The sequence below is a fragment of the Chiloscyllium plagiosum genome, chromosome 24, assembly GCF_004010195.1.
Source record: "Chiloscyllium plagiosum isolate BGI_BamShark_2017 chromosome 24, ASM401019v2, whole genome shotgun sequence".
NCBI lineage: Eukaryota > Metazoa > Chordata > Chondrichthyes > Orectolobiformes > Hemiscylliidae > Chiloscyllium > Chiloscyllium plagiosum.
This window is the reverse complement of record NC_057733.1, coordinates 12,619,366-12,643,369: the sequence shown is the minus strand read 5'-3', so window position 1 is coordinate 12,643,369 and position 24,004 is coordinate 12,619,366. Positions and strand designations below refer to the sequence as shown.

Genomic DNA, 24,004 nt, shown 5'->3' with positions numbered 1-24,004 from the left:
GTTTAGAAAGTAATCCATGCTTCTATTCTTTTTTCCAAAGTGCAAAACCTCGCATTTGCTCACATTGAATTCCATCAGCCATTTCCTGGACCACTCCTCCAAACTGTCTAGATCCTTCTGCAGCCTCCCCACTTCCTCAGTACTACCTGCCTGTCCACCTAACTTTGTTTCATCGGCAAACTTCGCTAGAATGCCCCCAGTCCCTTCATCCAGATCATATTTTTACTTTTATCTCAGATTGAAAAATAATTACACATATCATTGACCCAATATTTTCTGACTATCAGCTGTTAAGTTTCTTCCTTATGTTAAATTTATTGTATCACTGTTGTCAGCCCTTTGCTGTAACATCCTATGCACAAAAAGCATGGAATTCACTAATTAGCACCACTAGGAGCGCCATAAGGAAGAAGATTAAAGTCTTTAACCCACTCGATGATGTTGATAATTGAAATAATATTTTTGAGAGTATTATCCGTGAAGTGGAAGTATTCTTTTTAAACAATAAATGAGAGAGGTAAAGGTCCTTCTTTAAGCTTGTGATGTCATAGAGTCATAGAATTTACAGTAAAGAAGGAAACCATTCAACTCATTGTGTCTAGCTGTCTTGTTGACATTCTTGAAATTGTGACCCCAGGTTACTAATATACCGATTAGTGGAATCAGAATATCCGTCTTTACCCTGTCAAAATTATTCAGAAGTTTGAACACCTCAATATGGTCCTCAGAATTCTAGATTAGATTATTGGCCACATTTATTTCCTGATTTCCACCATTTCACTGATTTCATAAATGTGCTATGTAATGCATTAAAACAAAGGTAGCATCAAAGTTCAAGTCTTTCCATATATGACGAACCCTCAGAGCAGGCTCTTGTACTTGTGGGGTTAAGCAGCCTTGGTCAGTTTGGTACTATCAATAAGATGAATTTGTGGATAATGCTAAAACCAGAGAAAGAGTAGATTGTTTGATTAAACTAAGAGGGAAAAAAAACCTTTGTCTTCACATCAAGTGGGTATATGTAAAGCAAAGAAATAAAATTGAAATGCACAACAGAAGGAATAGATAAACTCCGTGTTGCAAGCTGTTAACACATAGGGATCTGGTTATAAGAAGGTCAGGACTTTGGCAGGAGATTCTAACATATGGAGGAAGCTTCTTGAATTCTATCAGAGAGAACAAACTCTGCCATACATCAAGGTAGTTTTTAATGCTCTGTGGTTAGTTTTACTAAATCTGCGCAAAACTTTGGTCAGTATTTGAAACAAATGTAGAGATAAAAGAAAACACTTTGTTTCTTATAGCAAGAATGCCTTCCATCCTCCAAAGACCGCCAATGTATTTTGACAACTAATAATCAATTCACTTTAAAGCCAATTTTCATCCAATCTGTGCTCAGGTTACAGCTATCGGAAAAAAAGGGAAATTTTATGAAGTGTTAATATCGTTCATGTACAAAACTTAATCACAAAGTCTTAAAGCTCTTTTACACAGTTAGAGGTATTTTCCAAACTAAGGAAGTCAACCAGTGTACCATCAAAGGTAACCGGTGACAGATTTGCCGAGACAAATATAGATAAAATTGAGCATATGACAAAATATGCATTCAAACTGGACAACAGTGAGACCGTTACTGAATATCATTATAATATAAATGCTCATTTGTAATTTTAAACAGTGTAGCAACTGAGTTTAACTTTGTCTTGATTTCACTGGTTTTTGAAGCAGTTTTTTGCACAACAATAATACACTAATGCATTCTCAAAATGTGCAGCCAGCTTTATTCAGAACAATTGGTTTTAGTTTAAACAGAGAAGTAATTGAGCTGCTACTTCAAAACAATATGATTTTAAAGTTTACAATATGGACTTTACTAACCAGTCAGAACCTTGTCAAACACTTTGCTGAAATCCATATAGACACCATCTACTGATGTGCCTTCTACAATCTTCTTTGACACCTTTTCAAAAAATTCAATTAAGTTAGTGTGATATGAATTCCCACACACAAAGCCTTGCTGACTATCCCTAACCAGTCCTTGCCTTTTCAAATGCACGTAAATCCCTCAGAATCCCTTTCAAAAACTTATCCCCACTGGCATAAGGCTCATCAGTCTATAGTTCCCTGGCTTTTCCTTCAGAAATTAAATAATGGCGCCACTTCACCTGTGGCTGTCGATGATACGAGTATCTCAGAAAGGGCCCAGCAATCTTCTCTAGCTTCCCACAAAATTCTGGGAAACACCTGATCAGGTCTCCGGGATTTATGTACCTTTATGCATTTTAAAACCTCCAGCACCTCCTCTTCTGTAATATGAGCTCTTATTAAGACATCACTATTTATTTCCCCAAGTTTCCTAGCTTCCATGTCTTCTCCACTGCAAAAACTGATGCAAAATATTTGTTTAGTATCTCACCCATCTCCACTGTTTTGACATGTAGACAGCAACGTGGATCTTTAAGGGGTCATTTTCTCTCCTTTGCCCTTAATATACATATAGAATCACTTTGGATTCTCTTTAGCTCTATTTACCAAAGCTAACTCATGTCCCCTTTTTGTCCTCTTGATTTCCCTCGTAAGTATACTCCTAACTATACTGCCTTTATATTTTTCTAAGGATTCACTCAATCTCTGCTGTCCATGCCTTACATATGCCTCCTTATTTTTCTTGACCGGAGTCTCAAATTCCCTGATCATACAGCATCCAGCATTCCCTACACCTACCAGCCTTGACCAAACACTAACAGGAATATACTGTCTATGAACTCTCATTATCTCATTTCTATAGGCCTTCCACTTTGCAATCATCCCTTTATCTGCGAGTAGCCTCCCCAATCAACTTTTGAAAGTTCCTGTTATCAAAATTGGCCTTACTTCAGTTTAGTATTTTAACATTTTGATCAGTTCTAACCTTTTCCATTACTGTTTTTAAAACTAATAGAATTATAATCACTTGCCCCAAACTGACCCTCCTACTGACACCTCAGTCACATGTCCTGCCTTATTTTCCCAACAGAAGGCCATGTATTGCTCCTTCTCTAGTAGGTACATCCACATTTTGAATGTTTTCTTGTACACACTTAACAAACTTGTTCCCATCCAAACCCTTAACACTATGGCAGTCGCAGTCTATGTTTGGAAAGTTAAAATCCCCTAGCATTACAACCCTATTATTCTTACTGATATTTGAAATCTCCTTACATATTTGCTTCTTAATTTCCCACTGACTTTGGAGGCTTATAATACACTCCCAACAAGATGATCATGTCTTTCTTATTTTTTAGTTCCACCCATACAACTTCACTGGATGATCACCCAGATATATATTCCCTAAGTACAGCTGTAATGTTATCCCTATTCAAAAACACCTTTTTCCCTCCTTTCTTTCCTCTTTCTGTCCTTTATTTTGCATCGAACCCCAGAATGTTAGGCTGCCAGTCCTGACCATCCATGAGCCACGTTTCTGCGATATCTATGATATCCTAATTCAACATTTTCAACCATGCCCTGAGTCCATCTGCCTTACATGTCAGGCCTCTTGCATTGAAGTAAATGCAGTTTAATTTATTAGTCTTACTTCATTTTCTGCAAAGCTGTTGCCTGCCTTGACCGGAGTCTCAAATTTCCTGGTCGTACAGCATCCGGCATTCCCTACACCTACCAGCCTTGACCAAACACTAACTCCCTTCTCTACTGTACCAGCCTGAGCCTGTTCTCTTTTTTTACTATCATTTTCTTTCCCTCCCACCCCTTGCTAGCTTAAAGCCGCCTGATTAGCACGAGCAAATCCACCCGCAAGGATGTTGGTCCCTTCCAATTCAGGTGGAAATCATCCCTCTTATACACATCATTTCTACCCTTACAAGATCCCAATGGTCCAAAAATGATGCTGGAAATCTGAAAATGCTGCACAGTGGCACAGTGGTTAGCACTGCTGCCTCACAGCACTAGAGACCCAGGTTCCATTCCCGCCTCAGGCAACTGTCTGTGTGGAGTTTGCACATTCTCACCATGTTCTGAGTGGGTTTCCTCCGGGTGCTCCGGTTTCCTCCCATAGTCCAAAAACGTGCAGATTAGGTGAATTGGCCATGCTAAATTGCCCGTAGTGTTAGGTGCATTAGTCAGAGGGAAAATGGGTCTGGGTGGGTTGCTCTTCGGAGGGTTGGTGTGGACTTGTTGGGCCGAAGGGCCTGTTTCCACACTGTAAGTAATCTAAACAAAACTCAGCAGTTTGAATATGTTGTTGCAATTTTCATAATAATCATTTTTAACAATCTTGAAAGTTGATTTTTTTATGTTGTCTATGAAACTGCACATACAACACCAGAACATCTCCACCTCCTCTCATAGATTGTAAAAATATTTCAGGATATGCTTCACAGAAGGCTCCCAAGCACTGAGGTTGTCACCAAGACAGGGGACGAAACGTCTGCAACACAAATTCCCAGCTTGGCAAACAGAACCACAAAAATGCTTTTATTGTAGTGCAAGATCAAAATCCGTACTGAAATAAGAAAAGATGTTTAGTTACAAGAGTATTGCAATGCTGCTTGTGGCTATGAATTGACCCCAAATCCTTCTGTCACTTTATTCCAACTACTCTGGTGCTCACCAGTGCATATCAAGGTTAATAAATCATACTGAAAACCTGGCTGTAGTTATGATTGCTGAGGCATAAACATAATCTGTCACGGTCCATTAAATAGATGTGAATAAATTACACAACCTGTCACCTTTTAGTTACGATGAAAAATGATTTCATCAAGGTTTACTGTAATCCCTGAATAACCCACTTTGATGAAAGAGACAAGGTAACAGCGCTGAAACAGAGAAAGCACAAGTCAAAAGAGCATCTCAAAAACACGATAACCGGCCTTCTTTCTATTTTTGTGTGGTCTTCATACAGTCTTTGAGCCATCCACCAGGATAATACTTGTGTTCGAAAATAGCCCTTTGCTGAACTGATTGACATAAATGACATTTGAAATCGCATGAAAATACAGCTCAAGTTCCTCAATCTATTTTCAAGCATTTTGTTTCATATTTTGAGATCTGGTTTTAAATAACTAGTTCCTTTCTCATTTTAAAATATTTTTTTTTAATAGCCAGTCAGTCTTTTCTGATGATTTCAGTGTGTATTTTGATTAAATTTACAACACATTAACATTTCCAAGTTAGTACATCTTGGAAGGATTTTAAAGGTCAATTAGGGATTGGCATTGTGCAGATCAGTATATCTTTCCTCAACTCATTATGGAGCTATTAATGTATTTTACCTCTTATGTATACATCAATACAGAAGTAAAATATACTTTGGACAATAGTGTTTTCTACTGTCAGAGCTACCTATGTTTTATACTATAAGCTAATAGTTTAGCTCACATAAGCTAAAATCCTGAAGTCTTAAGATATAAAGAAGTCAAGGATACATTGCATTTCAGTGTTCCACTGAGGATTTTAATTTCAGTGTACAATCTTTATATCTGGAAAAGTTGATGAAAGGTAGCAATAGTCTCACACAAATACTGCCAAAATTTTTTGTTTGAATTTTTTTTTGTGTGTAGCATTGAATAACATAAGATGGGAGTGGGGAGACTTACAAAAAGAGAAGGAAAATAAGATGAATGGAAGGAAATGTGAGTAGACTGCAGAGAAAATAGCTTTGTGTTCCTTAAGAAGGAACTAGCTATTCTTTATAAAGTGATCTAATCATGACAAGCGCTGATAATGTATCTCAGCTTCTTATGCCCTTCTGAACTATGGTAAATATTTTATTACCAGGGCAGAGGTAGATTTGTATTTAGCAAAGATCTAACATAAGAAGGACTGAAAAAAAAATTAAGCACAGCATCATTAATGCTTGACATTGGAAGACTGGGAGTGGGATGTGAAGTACTATATATATCCTTTGATTAAATGCACTTATATCAAAATAAGTTGTGTTGCTCTGCAAAACATCTACATTCATATTTTTGATTTCTAAGTTTCGTATTCTAAGTGAGAATACTACAAATAATTCAAAAAATAATATATCATAAATAGAGACAGCAGACTGTTTTTTAAACTGCATAGAACTCACTTCATTATTCATATTGTAATTGCTGCCATTATCTTTAGTCAGCTGTATCAGACATGAAAACTGATGTTATTTAACATTTAACAAAATGTGAGCAATTAGAGCAAAGCAGATGAGCCCTTACTTGGACGCACAGAGGAAGCTTGATTATCCGAAGGACCCGGTGGGCAGTATTTCGTTCGATTAATCGAATGCTGGTTAACGTTTTTAGCCAAACATCTGGACCTTGTGATCTTGTCCGGATAATCCAAAATTCGGTTAATCAAATGCCAGATAATCGAGGTTCCTCTGTATATTCAATATAGTTTAGATCTATTGGCTTTTTCTGCATATTTGGCTTCATCAGGATATTCCTTTTGTAAATCTTGCTTATTAAATTGGTTATTGATTACATTTCACTGTAAAGCTCTGAGCTATACAAATGAAGCAGAAAGGATGAGAGTTAGATTAATTTATCCCAACACCAATCTGGCTGCAACATCTGTTAACCTGCCAGCTGTGTTTCATGCTTTGTTTCATGCTGTGTTTCAGTTTAACCTTGCCTGTAAGATTCTTGAACTCTTCACATTGTCCAGCCTTGTACCTTAGCCAAGACTTGTGAAAACCAATAATAATTAAATGTCATTATAGATCAATTAAGTTCATGTGGGCACGTTTTGAAATGTATACTTAAAGTCAAACCATAAGGTTGAAACAGTATGACAAAGTAAAACCCTGTGACAAAATACCTATGATCTGAGACAAACTCCACAGCATCTGTGCAGAGAGACAGAAACAGAGTTACTATTTCAAGTTGAATGTGTTATCTTCAGAACAGGAAGAGGAAACAGTATCTGACATCAAATTGTTAAACTGCATTTCAAGGTTCAATTTGGCTATTTATTAATTCAAAAGCAAAGTGGAATCTGCAAGTAATGGTTTTTTGTATACAAAGTTGAGAAACAATGTCCCAAAATTTTGGTAAAAGTATTGTTAATGAGTGCATATGTTTTAAATAATTCAATTTACTGACCCCAGATAATGGATTATTAAGGGCAGCATTTTCACACCATTATGGAACTGGGAATGGAGGCAGATGGGTGCCTAATGTCATGCTGCTGACTGACAAGCCAGTTAACTGGCGTCATCTTGTCCCAAGAGCTAATCTGGTAAAATCAGGTCAGGAGATCAACTACCTCACGAGACAGCAGAAAGTGCATTGCAATCTGCTAGTGTGGCACACCCTTCAGCTCCACATATTGTGGCAAATGGTTCAGCAGTTCACCTAAGCTCACTGTGCTCCAATGAATTCACACAGGGGAGAAATTGTTCACCTGCTTATGTGTGGAAAGAAATTTGCTGAATTATACTGTCAGGTGGCTAGTTGAGGTCATTAAAAGTCCAATAAGGCCATGGATCAATGATTGTCTGGAATTTCCCACCATGGTGATGTAACCTGGAATTTGCCTGGAGGCAGCCTCAAAGCAACAGAGCAGGATCCAGCTTGATTTCCATTTCCCTTCAGATTTGAGAGATGACCTGCCATCCTTAGTTGGATGATGAGTGTAATCTCTGGCTACTGATTTTGCTTTAAATGGTCAATTAATTTGGATGACTGAATGTGAAGTTGCAACCCACATTTAATCTTTGGTTCAGGCCTTCAAGTTGTAATACTCCTACATTCAATATTATCCTGACATTGGGGTGAAATGCATTAAAGAGGTGCTACATTATCCAGGGTCATGAGATAACAAGGTAATTACAGATGAGGATGCTAATTCTACGCATTTTGTCACACCCATCCAATAACAATGCTGTCCTCCTGCTGTTGGACCTAGTTTTCTCTTCAATGATTCCACAATTGTTGTCATAATCACTCCATCTCAATTTCACTCATGTGAACATCTGGCTGAGATTGATAGCTCCATGCAATGATCTAGTGGGGTGGTTATCTTCAAGGGTGACTGATTGCCCACCTGCTTCACTGAGAAAGTTCAATCGATCACGCTGACCCTCCGGCTTCTCAGCAAATCACTACCCTCGATACTGAAGTACCATCGAGCCAGCAGATGCTGGCCAATCAAATACCAGCTACTTGTGCATGCTTGAAATCATCACTGGACACCCAGGTTTTAGGATCTTAAATGACAAGAAGGTAAATATTTTTCATTTTGAGAGTAGTTAAAGAAATGGCCTTAGAAATCGTCTATGCATTGGTGGTCACCTTTCAATATTCTATAGACTTTGGAACAGTTTCTATGGTTTGGAAGGTAGCTAATGTTACCCCATTCTGAAAAATGTGATACAGAGAAAATAGGGGGTCGAGATTGTAATGAGATCAACCAGCTGCATATCATAGATTATGAGTTCCTTGCTGTGTTTCAGTTTAACCTTGCCTGTAAGATTCTTGAACTCTTCACATTGTCCAGCCTTGTACCTTAGCCAAGACTTGTGAAAACCAATAATAATATTAAGTCTCCTCAAAAATTAAATGTCATTATAGATCAATTAAGTTCATGTGGGCATGTTTTGAAATGTATACTTAAAGTCAAACCATAAGGCTGAAACAGTATGACAAAGCAAAACCCTGTGACAAAATACCTATGATCTGAGACAAAGTCAAGAACTGTTCATGTTTAAATAAAAGGTGACTTGGTGATGAGATACCAGCCTCAATGGAGTTGTTTCACTGAGAAATGTAAGCAAAAGCAGAAAGTACTGGAGAAACTCAGCCGGCCTGGTGGCATCTATGGAGAGAAAAAAGAGTTCACATTTTGAGTTCAGTGTTGAAACATGCACACAGTCCAGCAGGCAGGTTGTGCTGGTTTCCCAATGAGAAAACCAGACTCTGTTCTTGGAGTACAACACAGGAACAGGTTGTTTAGCCCATGGCCTGGTGGGGAAGTCAGGTAACCAAATCAGTGGTGAACCCTTAAAAGGCTGTTCGTTGACTATTCAAGACCGTCATTGGTGTCAAATCAAAAAGGCCCACCCTGTCTAACTGTTAATTGCTGAGATACTGAGAATTTCCCCAGGGCTAACTTGCCAAAACATTTGCACTTTTCGCTATCTTCCTTGTTGCCTCCATGAAGTAGATAATCTTGCTGTGTATCACTTTGTCCTACTCATATGGTTTCACGTAAAGTGTTATTCCATACTGCTTGCTATCTTATAAACCCTGACAAGATCCTTTCAGACCCTCCTAGCGGCATGGTGGCACAGTGGTTAGCACTGCTGCCTCACAGTGCCAGAGACCCAGGTTCAATTCCCACCTCTCCACAGGCAACTGTCTGCGTGGAGTTTGCACGTTCTCCCCGTGTTTGAGTGGGTTTCCTCCGGGTGCTCTGGTTTCCTCCCACAGTCCAAAAATGTGCAGGTCAGGTGAATTGGCCATGCTAAATTGCCTGTAGTGTTAGGTGAAGGGGTAAATGTAGAGGAATGGGTTTGGTTGGTTGCTCTTTGGTGGGTCGGTGTGGATTTGTTGGGCCGAAGGGCCTGTTTCCACACCGTAAGTAATTTAATCTCCCTTCCGGACTGAAAACTGCATGTTGATCTGATTTTCATCAACTCAGATCTATGTATCTAGGGGTCAGCATCACGTCTTTTGTCAGTCTTTCCCTTTGTCTTTAATTTCGACCTACTCCTGGCAGCTATAACTTGGACACTGTGCTCAGGGTGCAATAATTCTTGGCAAGTAATTTGTGTGAATTTATAAAGATGTTGCCAGGGTTGGAGGATTTGAGTAATAGGGAGAGGTTGAATAGGCTAGGGCTGTTTTCACTGGGGCATCAGAGGCTAAGGGGTGACCTTACAGAGGTCTATAGAATCATGAGGGGCATGGATCGGATAAATAGACAGTCTCTTCCCTGCGGTGGGGGAGTTCAGAACTCGAGGTCAGAGGTTTAGGGTGAGAGGGGGAAGATATAAAAGAGACCTAAAGAGGCAACTTTTTCACACAGAGGGTGGTATGTATATGGAATGAACTGCCAGAGGAAGTGGTGGAGGTGAGTACGATTGCAACATTTAAAAGACATCTGGATGGGTATATGAATAGGAGGGGTTTGGAGGGATATGGGCCAGGTGCTGACAGATGGGATTAGATTGGGTTGAGATATCTGATCGGCATGGATGAGTTGGACTGAAGGTCTGTTTCCGTGCTGTACATTCTATGACTCTATATATAAAATTGAGTTTAAGTTTGACTTAAAATCATAGCAGTTCTGCTGCCTCTCACAAATAGGTACCTCAGAGAAAAAAAGAAATGCAGGTTATGATTGACCAAGGTAGGTGCACTTAAAGCCAAAAATTGATACAATTTTTTTAAAAATAAATCTTTTGTGATGGAAGTAAGAGGGAACATTGATCTGTTTTTCTCTCAAGGCTTCATTTCCTTGGGCCATCTCAATGCTTCACAGCCGGATGGTGTGTAGTCGCTTGTTTTTTTTTTGAAGCTCGTATGCAACATCTTTATGCAAAGCTGTTAATAAGATCTGGCACCAAAGGATATAATTGCAGCAGTATTTTTTGAGAATGGAATTTTGGTCAGGCTACAATTATGTTTCACCGGTCGCCTGCCCCCAAACTGACCCTTGATTGTTATGTAAGAGGAGTTGCAGCTGATCATCAGAGTGAGCATGTAGCTAAGTAGGTCAATGTAAAAGGTTTGCCATATCAAAGCTAATCCTGTTCAGAAACTAAAATTAACACCAGCCACCTAGAAGGATGCAGTCGAAGATCTGGTAATCTGTATTCCGATCACTCGATGTGAAAGGCCTGTTGTATGACCTGGATTCAGGGCTTATGGAGATACAGATTGAATTGCTAATGATTTAAAACAAACTGCTATGACTTGAAGCAACCTTCTGTCAAGACATAATAAATAAGTTGGAGCTTACTCCTTAAAATGTTTGAATTATTTAAGGAGTAGTACAGTAAGTGGTTTCTTGAGTAATGCTTACAGCAAGATTTAACATCATCATCACATGGAAATGAATGGAATTTCTTCCTCACTAAAATTTCTTGGGAAGAATCATTGAACTAGATCTTAGCACAAGAGAAAATGCCGTAAATGTTCCCTCTTATTTCCATCACAAAAGAATTAGTTTTTAAAAATGTTATCAATTTTTGCTTTTAAATCTCACCCAGTGTGATCAATTATAACCTGTATTTCTCTGCTATATGCTGCTCAGAGGGGCTCTAGGGGACTTTTTCGATTCTTTGATTTCTTCTTGCTCAAAAGTCCCTGGCCACTCCTGACAAAGGAAGTTGAGATTGTTGACATTGCCTGTAAATCCTTGCAAGTATACTGGCATTGTCTTGTCAAGGCAATTTTGACAAATGTTTTCTGCTTGCCAACCTGTAATAACTGACTGCAAGTTTTGTGTGTGCTTTTCAACAGTAGTTGTTGGACGGCCCTAAAATAAGCAGAGTCATTGAGCATGTGCAAATGGGGAGAAGGGAAACAGAACTTCTTGCAACATTCTGGGAGCTGCCTTAGAGATGATTGCACAAATCTGGCTGCCTCGCTTACTCCCATTGATCATCGCTTCCCTGCAGAGGAGGAGGGGAACTATATGAGAATAACAACTAAAAAGACCCCTTGCCCACCCCTTATCCACACACACGAAAACAAGAACCTCAACTAATCTCAAGAATTGAGTTAAATGTTTGGTAGTTTATTAGTGGCTGTTTTAAATGTAAAATAATTGAGCCTATCTTCCAAATGCTAAAATAGAGATTACCATGGAAAAGAGAGACTATAATATCATGTGTCTGACATAAATTAACACCCACTGTACTTTAGTATTTTTTTTGCTATGAATTTTGAAAGGTGGGTCATTATTCTAAAATCAATCAAATTTTAATTAAGAGCGTTTTCATAAGTTGCTCCAATCTTTGGGCATTTGATATTTGTTAGAAAAAGTAATTATCTCTATGTATTGGATCACCTTTGATGATTGAAAAGTATTAAATTACTTTTCACTATTCATTATTGCTGCAATAAGAAAAAAGATAATTAAATGTGAGATGTTGTGCAAATCCTTAAAAAAGAATGGGGCATCATTCGGAAGGGTATTGAGATGTTTTCTGGAAATCCAGTATTACAGAAAGAGAAAATATAACTGAAGTCTGTAAAAATCACAAGTTATGTTTAAAGTAGGTTACCTCTGTGTTTGTCTAACAGAATATGGAATAGGTTGGAATCTTAGTGCACTAACTATTGATGCAGTTGACCAGTTGAAAAGTTAAAAAAGAGAATATGTTGCTTGATTCAGTAGGAAGCAGAGAGTTGCAGTTCAGGTTTGTGATTTAGGACTACATTTGAAATAGATGAGGCAAATTGAATTCCATTCTTTGTACATATTAATCTTCTAATCAACATTCTCTGGAATGACCCAAATATAATTGTCTGAAGAGATTAGCTTTATAGAAAAAGCACTGTTGAATTTGTTTTTGAGAAGTGGCATGGTGGCTCAGTGGTTAGCTCACAGCATCAGGGACCGAGGTTTGATTCCAGCCTCGGGCAACTGTCTGTGTGGAAATTGCACATTCTCCCCGTTTCTGCATAGGTTTGCTCCGGTTTCCTCCCACACTCCAAAGGTGAGCAGGTTAGGTGGTTTGGCCATGCTGAATTGCCCGTAATTGCCAGGGATGCGCAAGCTAGGTGAGTTAGCAATGGAAAGTGCACAGATACACTGATGGGTGGGTTAGTCTTTGGAGGGTCAGTATGGGCTGAATGGCCTGCATCTACACTTTTGGGATTCTACGATCTTAACACTCTAGAATTTTGTACATTATTAAGTGATTTTTTTTTTGGAAAAAGCTGCATGTTTCCCTGTTTTATTTCAAATCTGAGTTCATTTTAATATTGTGAAAACTTTTGTGGAACTCTTGTAAATATACTTTAGTTGTCATTGCAGCTAGGGATTCACAGTGATTGGCATATTGACATTTCTTATTTTCAGCAGGTCCAATGTTTTACTTTATTCTAATCTCTGATCAGTGAGTCGGATCAATAATCTGCTCTAAATCTTTCACCGGGTGTGTGGTTGAGTTTCCTTTTGTACAGAAAAGTTGGCAAGAAGCTACTGGAAAAATGCCCCAGGACTGACATTGCTGTAGTCATGCATCTAACTGGATCTTCCATTGTTCTGAATTGTCCTGGCACCCTGCCACGCAAAATTAATTTGCATACAGTAAACATAAAATTAGTTTGCACACAATAAAAATGAAATTTAATTGTCCTTTGCCATGGCCAGGGAGCATGCTGGAAGAGGCAGCTATTACAATCTGGTGGGAAGGAATGAGGGGTAGAGCGATTGCACCTCACCCTGATTAAGTCAAGAGTATGGAAGGTCAGATTATATTGTTAAAATGATTTTTATGCCACTATATCACAACCTAGAAGTGCATGCAGTGAGTTTTGTTCCTGTCTCCTCTGAGTACAGCAACTTCAAAACATTCAGTACTTTTCAGTGCTCTCGCACACTGTAAAATACCTTTGCTGGAAGCTAATGGTGTAACAGTGCAATGCGGACAATAACATTTGCACATTCACATTATGCTGCACATGGGTCCTTTTCTGATGTTGCTGTACCATTTATTTGTAAATTAATATCACTTCCCAGTGTTATTTTTGAAAGCAGATTCTGACCCCGTAAGGTTATAATCACCTTAGCAAAACTGATGTTACGTTACGGAGAACCCCTAATGTTATTATGCCTATGGTCAGGTTAAGTGCTGAATAAATCTTTACCCTATGCCAATGAAGCGTGAAGGCCCAAGATTAGTACTGGTGCAAATGCCAGAATCAAAGGAAAGTTAAATAAAATGCAATAAATATTTGAATAAGCAAATACATGTGTAAGAATGTTCATTCAGTTACTTGTTTAATGAGTTAGCCCAAATATATTTAATTATCTCATGTGTGATTCATGTTGTCGATAAACTGTAACATTATGGCATTTTTGATTTTGTGTGGGAAACATGGCTTTCAGATTGCATTGGATCTCCCCACAGACTTTGTGCAACTATTAACAATTGCGATGATATTTCTAGTAGTACATTGAGAAATGTGTGGTTCATTGGTTGGGACACATTATCCAGGGCAAGATTAAATAACCTGGAAAGTGAATGTATTTGGCAGTAGTTAGTGAGGTGAATTTGGCCAACATTAACAGGGCCCAAGAGAGCCATCTCAGAAGTTTGTCGGATTCACAGTTCAGTAGAGAGGCACAGATTTCTCTTCTGCCTTTTTCCCCTTGTTGCTAGATTTAAGAGGTTTGGTATGTATTAAGCACAAAAGGCAGATTAGTTTTACTGATACAGTGTGTCTTGATCTTTGTTCCTTTAAGACTCACAAGCCTCGAGTAAAATTAAAAATTGAAACTTTATTTTTACCATGGACTAGTTTTCCACTGTGATCTTAAGAATTATGTACAATTTGATGCCTCGAAAAAATGAACTGGGTAGCATTGACGTGGGATGGGGTTTGTGACTGTAGGTATAAACTGAGATGGTCCAATAAGCCATGTAACACACTGGATATTGTATACTGATGTTCAGTCATAGGTTGTGAAGATGGATGAACAGTCTGTAATTTAACGCAATCACTTTATGCACCAAAGAATAATGAATGTGAACTTAGGCATTTGATGGAACATTGGATAAGTTATTAGATTGTAATACTGTGAAAGCAAATTCAAAACCACCAAGGAACCTCCACAATTTGAATTCAATTTTACAAAATAGTAATTTTTAAGAATAATTAAAGGTGATGCCATGACCATGAACCTATTTGATTAAAATCCAACTACTTCATTAATGTTCTATAGAGGAGGAAATCTGCTACCATTATCTAGTTTCACTATATGTGATTCAGACTGGCATGCTGACTCTTACCTCTGAAGTGACCGGTTATAGTGTCATATAGTCATAGAGATGTACAGCATGAAAACAGACCCTTTGGTCCAACTTGTCCATGCTGACGAGATGTCCTAACCTAATCTAGTCCCCTTTGCCAGCACTTGGCTCATATTCCTCTAAACCCTTCCTATTCCTATATCTATCCAGATGTCTTTGAAATGCTATAATTGTACCAGCCTCCATTACTTCCTCTGGCAGCTCATTCCATACACACACCACCCTCTGCATGAAACAGTTGCCCGTTAGGACCCTTTTATATCTTTCCCCTCTCACCCTAAACCTATGCCCTCTAGTTTTAGACTCCCTCACCATGGGAAAAGATCTTGGCTATTCACCCTATCCGTACCCCTCATGATTATATAAACCTCTATAAGGTCACCCATCAGCCTCTGATGCTCAAGAGAAAATAGCCCCAGACTATTCAGCTTCTCCTTATAGCTCAAACCTTCCAACTCTGGCAATGTCCTTGTAAATTTTTTCTGAACCCTTTCAAGTTTCACAACATTCTTCATACAGCAAGGAGACCAGAATTACACACAGTATTTCAAAAGTGGCCTAATCAATGTCTGTACCACTGCAACATGGCTTCCCAACTCCTATACTCACTGCAGTGACCAGTCAAGGCAAGCATACCAAAAGCTGCCTTCACTATCCCATCTACCTGCGACTCCACTTTCAAGGAACTATGACCTATATAAGTCCTGCCCTGATTTGCCTTTCCAAAATGCAGCAACACCTCACATTTATCTAAATTAAATTCCATCTGCCACTTCTCAGCCCATTGGCCCATCTGATCAAGATCCCGTTGTACTCTGAGGTAACTTCTTTGAGAAGTAGTTGGGAGGTACCCTCACAGTACTTTTAGTGAGAGGTTCCCATGATTCTGACCTGGTGCTAGAGAAGGAACAATGTGGAATCAGGATGGGATGTCACTTATTGGGAAGCTTGCAGCTGTTGGCATACTTACCTGTCTGTTGCTCTTTCTCCTGTTGTGGCAGAGATTATTGGTTTGGAAAGAACTGTCAAACAAGATTTGGTCATTGAAGCCCTTGGTTATATCAAGAGCTGCTAACACTTTGGCAAATAATGTCAGCCTTGCCAATGGAACCCACTTCCTGAAAATGAATTTGAAAACAACTGATGAGGATTCCAAACAAATAGACAGTATTGGCAGCAGATATGTTTGCTAACTTATTTCTTCTCACTCAATTGCCGTCAAGCAGAGTAGTAATCTCAAAATTGCCACCAGTGCCACAGCCAAGTGAGCCAAGGAACAGAGAGAGAGTACAGATAACACATGTCTGCAGGGCTGTTGTAGGGGGCAGGACTTCAAATATGTGGATCACTAGAATAACTTCTGGGGCAGGTGGGACCTATACAAGAAGGACGAGTTGCATCTGAACTGGAGGGGCACCAATATCCTGGATGGGAAGTTTGCTAGAGCTCTTCGGGAGGGTTTAAACTAATTTAGCAGGGGGGATGGGAACCGAAGCTATGGATCTGAGGACGGAGTAGCTAGTGTACAGGCAGATACAGTGTGCAGAGAGTCTGTGAAGAGAGATAGACAGTTATTAGGGCAAAGTTGCTGTCAGTGTGATGGGTTGAAGTGTGTCTATTTTAATGCAAGAAGTATCAGGAATAAGGGTGATGAACTCAGAGCATGGATCAGTACTTGGAACTATGATGTTGTGGCCATTATGGAGACTTGGATATCAGAGGGGCAGGGATGGTTGTTTGATGTTCCCGAGTTAAGATGTTTCAAAAAGGAATCAGGGAGGGTGAGGTAAGAGACGTGGAGGAGTGGCATTGCTAATCAGGGATAGTATCACAGCTGCAGAAAGGGAGATCTTCGAGGAGAGTTTGTCCACAGAGTCAGTAATGGGTGGAAGTCAGAAACAGGAAAGGAGAGTCACTTAATTGGGACTTTTCTACAGATGCCCCAGTAGTAACAGAAACATGGAGGAGCAAATTGGGACGAAGATTTTGGAAAGGTGCAGAAATAACAGGATTGTTGTCATGGGTGACTTTAACTTGCCTAATATTAATTGGAACCTCCATAGTTCAAATAGTTTGGATGGAGCAGTTTTTGTCAGGTGTGTCCAGGAAGCATTCCTGACTCAATATGTAGATAGGCTGACTAGAGGGGAGGCCATATTGGATTTGGTGCTTGGCAACAAACTAGGCCAGGTGTCAGATCTCTTGGTGAGAGAGCATTTCAGTGATAGTGATCACAACTCCCTAACCTGTAGTCATGGAAAGGGATTGGAGCAGACGGTATAGGAAAGAATTTAATTGAGGGAGGGGGAATTACAATGCTATTAGGCAGGAACTGGGGTGCCCAAATGCTTTCAGGAAAATACACAACAGAAATGTGGAGGTTCTTTCGAGAGCACTTGCTGATAGTGCTGGGTAGGTTTGCCCCTCTGAGGCAAGGAAGGGATGGTAGGGTGAAGGGACCTTGCGTGACAAGGGATGTAGAACATTTAATCACGAGGAAGAAGAAAGCTTACTTAGGGTTGAGGAGGCAAGGATCAGACAGGCCTCTAGAGGGTTACAGGGTAGCCAGGAAGGATCTGAAGAATGGACTTAGGAGAGCCAGAAGGAGGCATGAAAATGTGGGTAGGATTAAGGAAACTCCTGAGGTATTCTACACTCATGTGAGGAACAAGAGGATGGCCAGAGTGAGGGGAGGGTTGATCAGGGATCGTGGAGGGAACTTGTGCCTGGAGTCAGAGGATGTAAGGGAGGTCCTTAATGAATACTTTGCTTCAGTATTCACTACTGAGAGGGACCTTGTCATTTGTGAGGACAGCATGAAGTAGGCTGATATGTTCGAACAGGTTGATGTTAAGAAGGAGGATGTGCTGAAAATTTTGAAAAATGTAAGGATAGATAAATCCCTTCGGCCAGATGGGATGTACCCATGTTTACGACAGGCAGTGAGGGAAGAGATTGCTGCACCTTTGGAAATGATCTTTATGTCTTCACTGTCCACTGGAGTAGTGCCAGATGACTGGAGGGTGGCAAATATTATTCTTTTATTCAAGAAAGGAAATAGGGATCATCCTAGGAATTATAGACCAGTCAGTCTTATGTCTGTGGTGGGGAAATTATTGGAGAGGATTCTGAGACGCAGGATTTATGATTACTTTGAAAACCATAGAGTGATGAGGGATAGTAAGCACAGCTTTGTGAGGGGCAGGTCATGCTTCACAAGCCTTATTGAATTCTTTGAGGATGTGACAAAACACATTGACGAAGGTAGAGCAGTGGATGTGATGTACATGGATTTTAGCAAGGCACTTGTTAAGGTTACCCTCAGTAGGCTCATTCAGAAAGTTAGGAGTCATGGGATACAGGGAAATCTGGCTGTCTGGAGACAGAATTGGCTGCTCTATAGAAGACAGAGATTGGTAGTAGATGGAAAGTGTTCAGCCTGGAGCTCAGTGGCCAGTGGTGTTCCATAGGGGTCTGTTCTGGGACCTCTGCTTTTTGTGATTTTTGTAAATGACTTGGATAAGGAAGTGAAGGGTGGATTAGTAAATTTGGTGGTGATCACAACATCAAGGGGTGAAGGGCCTATACTGTGCTGTACTGTTCAATGTTCTATGTTCTAAATATGTTTTGATTCAGCATCCTGTTTGCAGCACACATGGCAAATCCACAAATGAATATGAGGATGTTTTACAAACAGATATGGTGAGATGAGAGTGATTGCCAATGAAATTAGACAGTATTTTGACTATGTGGGTATCGAAGAGCCCGAGCAAACTGGAATCAGTAGGAATTAGGGAAAACTTGAGCCATGACCTTGTCCTTCTGCATAGTAAAATGTCAGTGGCATCAAATAGCACCACCTCTTGCTTCTTTAGAAGTCACACAACATGGCAATACATTACCATTTCATCATTGCCACAGTGGAAAAGTCTTGGAACTCCCTACCTCACTGTTACATGAGAGTATCTTCACCACATACATTACAGTAGTCTGTCATATTCCCGAGGGTAACTCGTGGTGGGCAATACCTCATTGTCTTGCTGGCAACATCCACTTCCCATGAATGGATAAAGAAGCATTTTCTGACAATGTAGATCATAATATCTGTCTTTCTATTGTGCCTTACATCAATGATGGAGTTCTCTGTGAACTGAATTGATCCATTGTGTTAAGCATGCTGAAACTGATGATCTTTTTTTAATCACTCCAGTTCCTAATTTTCTTTCTTTTTGGATTTATTTTGGTTACCTACAACACTATTTTCCTTTGAAACTGAACAGTACGGTGTCATTTAAAATATTATAGAGGGTCAAAATTACTTGCATTTGGGTGGCACAGCAGCTCAGCAGTTATCATTGCTGTCTCATAGCGCCAGGTACCTGGGTTTGATTCCAGCCTCCTGCCACTGTCTCTGTGGAGTTTGTACATTTTGTTTGTGTCTGTGTGAGTTTTCTCTGGGTGCTCCAGTTTCCTCCCACAGTCCAAAGATGTGCAGGTTAGGTAGATTGGCCATGCTAAGTTGCCCACAGTGCCCAGGGATGTGTAGGTTAGATTGACTAGCTATGGGAAATGCATGGGATACTTTTTAGACGGTCAGTGTGAACTCATTGGGCCGAATAGCCTGCTTCCACACTACAGGGATTCTATAATGTATATAGGATGTTCCAAACTGCTGTAGAGTTGCCAGAGGATGGAATCAAGCCAGGGTCCTTGACGCTGTGAGGCAGCAGTGTTAACCACTGAGCCACCATTTTTAATTAATGTAAGAAAAACAACAATTTGTTCATACCAAACTCCCATTGGCAGGAACATGGTCCAGTTTTAATCTACTTTAGTGATGATGGTTGAAGAACAAGATTTTGTGGAAGATTTTATAAATGGGTTCATTGTTTAAAAACAAGGTGCCACCCACTCAAGACAAAGATGAGGAGAAATGTTCTCTCTCAGCAAGTTATGAGACTTTGGAACTCTGTTTCTGAAAAGGTGACCCAAACAGTGTCTTTCAATATTTTTAAGGCAGAGGCAAATGAAGGGCGTATGCCCAAAACATTGAATCTCCTGCTCCTTGGGTGCTGCCTGACCTGCTTGCGCTTTTCCAGCGCCACACTTTTTGATGTAGATAGATTTTTAACAAGCAAGGGGGAGGCAGGAATATGAAATACTTGGATCAGCCATGATGTTATTGAATGGTGAACCAGTTTTGAGGTGCCAAGTGGCCTGTACCTACTCCTAGTCTGGATGCTCATGTGTAAAGAAGATCAGGACACCTCAAAACCTATTTTTCTGTCCTTTGCATACTGTATGGGATCATCCATGGCTATGTGAGAGGACAGTTGAAACTTCTGTCACTCATACAGTACTGCTGTCTGCATGTCAGCTTAGAATTCGTGCTGAAATCTCTGAAATAGGTCCTGAATCCGATATCTTCTCACTCAGAATCAAGAGTGAAACCACCTAGCTATCAATATTTTGGTTACGTATTATCAGGAAAGTGTGCCACTAAAATCTTCAATCTTCTCTTCATACTTAGTTCACCTTTATGGTTATGATTAAACATAATATTACACGGAACTAAAATTAAATTGAAAGCTAGCAGGTAGATTCTTCAATCTGATTTATTTTTAGCTGGTAGTTAGTCTGAATCAGAAATATAGGCAACTTATTGACTCCAAATGTCAATGTACATCGATTATGCAGTTCTATCAATATATGTATGATAAATCTTAGTATTGATGGGATTTTCCTAATCATTTATTTAACGCAAGCCTTTTATGAAAATAACAAAAATACTAAAGATCCAAACTATGCTGTGCTGATGATCTCTGACATAAAAGCAGCCAATATCCCCCTACTATTTCTACTACAGAATTTGGATTTACCATCTTGATATATTCCATCTATCATGAACTCACCACTCAGACTATTCAACCTCATTCTTGGATGGAATAAAGCTTTCACATCTTTAAAGTCAATTTAATTAAACTGAATAATTGGTAATTTTATTCAGGAATGACTAAAACCTGCAAAGGAAAATAATCTCTAGCACTGCTGCTGTGGAGGGCATTTCTGAGGATGGGCTTCTGATGATCATGTATATCTGATGTTTGTTGAACCTTAAGTGAGATGACTTGGAGCTGACATAGAAAAAAAAACTCAAACTGAAGTCATGTCAACACTAATTCTAAAATGACAGGCTCGAACCACCCTATTTTTCACCAGTATTGAGTATTTCTAATATTGCCAGACGGCACTTCCAAGTGCTGGATAATGTAGTTGAAATCAACAGCTTAAATATCATTTCACATTGGGTAAACGCACAGAAAATGGATATCTGTAAATTGACTACAGTACAGACCTGTTTTTCTATTAACTTAGGAATTAGTTTTCCTGAGGCTTTGGTTTCTAGGACTGAATTTTAATTTAAGAAAGAAATAAAAGTTCTTCTTTACCAAATGTTCATCTGTCACTGAATTTACCTTCTGGCTCAGTTTCTACATGTATATTGTGATCAAAGAAGCATGGGTGGTAAGTGAAACTTGGCAAATGCTCAATGTTTAGATGTTTACTGCAGAATAATTCTATCATACTCATCATTCTTCAATTTGAAACCCATGTCAAAATAAGAAAAATATTGAACCCGAACTTGGGTTGAGCACTTTAAGAGGTTGCTGGGGGTGACCCATAAAGACTTTAGGACTTCAAAATATAATAATGGAAGCAGGGGTGTTATGGTGCATTGGTGGTATTCCTCCCTTTGAATCAAGAGAAGTGGGTTCAAGTCTCATTTCCTTCAGACATCTGAGCAGGATAATTAATGTGTCAAATGCCTGCTTTACACGCATAGTTGAGGACCATTGCTGGAGAGTTTGCCTCAGAACAGCCACCTGTTTCTTTATGAAATCTAAATTTGAGTGTAGTTCACTTTCTCCTTCCTTTGTACAATTTCAAAGTACTTAAGAGTCATACAGCACTGAAACAGACCCTAGGGTCCAACCAGTCCATGCTGACCATATCCCAAACTAAACTAGTCACACCTGCCTGCGCTTGGGCCATATCCCTCCAAACATTTCTTGTTCATGTACTTATCCAAATGTCTTTTAAATGTTGTAATTGTACCCAATCCACCACTTCCTCTGGAAGTTTATTCCACATATGAACCATTTTCTGTGTAAAAAAAAAAAAAATTTGCACCTCATGACTTTTCAAAATCTTTTTCCACTCACCTTAAAAATATGTCCCGTTGAAAATATTCGGCCTACCAGGTACTAATTTAAATTTGTTGACAGAATTAAGCAGCGATTCTGAGGAAACATAAAATAAAAGCCATCGTTGTTTTGATGGAAACATGATAGATTGGCACTTGCTGTATACACCAATAGACAACGTAACATCTAAAGAACATTAGAGAATTATTATTTCCAGACCATTCTCCAAATGGAGATGATGCCTTGAGTCATCTGAAACATCATACACAGAGTGGTACAATGTATGGAATGAGCTGCCAGAGGAAGTGGTGGAGGCTAGTATAATTCTAACATTTAAAAGGCATCTGGATGGGCATATGAAGGAAGGGTTTGGAGGGATATGAGCTGGGTGCTGACAGGTGGGACTAGATTGGGTTGAGATATCTGGTGGGCATGGACGAGTTGGACCGAAGGGCCTGTTTCTGTGCTGTCCATCTCTATGACTCTATCTGTCAATTCCTAATTATACACCCATATTAGATGGTCTTGATACCTATTCCTTGCTTGACCCCTCTGCCAAATATATTTTAATATAATGCGCTGGAATTTAAGGGAAGAGATATCATCTTGAGAATTCATGGAAATTAAATGATGTATTAGGTCTACTATTCAACATGATATTGCCTGTGTGCTCGAACCAAGTGTCCCTTAAAGCAACTGAGGAGTAATTATGCTTGTATAGAACTTAACTACTGATGCAGTTAAGCAATTCTATTGAATTGCAAAAGCATAAGAAATAGCAGCAATGTAGAAACCCCATCGAATCCAAAAATCTACCTATTTTAATCTTGAATGTACTGAATAACATCCATAATCCTCCTGAGAATAGAGAGTTTCAAAGTGTTGACATTCACTGAATGAAGAAATTGGTTCTCACCTCGCTTTCAAAAATTCAAACCTTTTTCTTTAGATTGTGCCTCATGGCTCTGGATTCATAGTCAGGGGGTAGGGTTGGGTGGGGAGGGGGAATGCTGTGTTTGGATTGGATGTTCTTTGAAGGGTCAGTGCAGACTCGATGGACTGAATAGCCTCTCTCCACACTGTATGGGTTCTATGATTATCATAAAAAACCTATCTGGTTCACTAATAATAGGGAAGGAAATCTATTGTTACCTGGTCAGGGTTACATGTGATTCCAGGTTCTAGTTTGCCCTCTGAAGAGCCTGTTCAAGGGCATTTAGGGATCCCAACAAATGCTGACCCAGTCAGTGGTGCCCACATGCCGTACCATCAAAAATACTGGGAGCATTCAAGATTTCTGGATAACTTAGCTGTATCACGATGAGGCAAAACAAACACCAGGCTATCAGAACCACCTCAGCCAGTCAGGGATTGAACTCTTACTGTTTGCTAACTGAGCTAGAGAAATTAGTTGATGGCAGAGTCCAAAACAAGGATTATAAAATTAATGTTAGTCCCTGGCTGGAAGCATTCTTCACAAAAAGTTGAGAACGAGTCTGGAATTCTCGCTAAAGATCTGGTGAGGGCATGTTCATTGAAACTTTCAGAACTGACATTGATAGATTTGTGTTAAGTAAGGATTCTAGGGATATAGCTTTAGGCTGTCTGAATGTATTTCAGGTGTACACCAACTCATGATCTAACTGAATTGTGAAACAGGTTCAAAAGTGTGAATTCCTGTTCCAATGTGAACTTAAAATTTATCCCTATAGATCAGTAATGGTTCAACTTGACCCCATACTAATAGCTGTTTTGAATTCTTTTTAAAATATGAACTACTTTAATTAAGGTCACTAAAATTCCCTGCTGATTTAGAAACAGC

General features: G+C 39.4%; 1 protein-coding gene across 2 annotated transcripts in view; it reads left to right on the top strand.

Annotated features, from left to right (window-relative positions):
- The window catches only part of gas7b (growth arrest-specific 7b), a 449,937-nt gene that overhangs the window by 61,860 nt on the left and 364,073 nt on the right, over window positions 1–24,004 (top strand). Inside the window, exon 1 of one of the 2 annotated variants that reach the window (XM_043714440.1) lies at window positions 7,547–8,210. The exons of the other annotated variant lie outside the window; for it this stretch is intronic. Coding sequence (XP_043570375.1) covers window positions 8,157–8,210 — 54 coding nt within the window. The 5' untranslated portion in view covers window positions 7,547–8,156. Of the gene's footprint in view, window positions 1–7,546; window positions 8,211–24,004 lie in introns of those variants that run through there. 2 annotated transcript variants of the gene reach the window in all.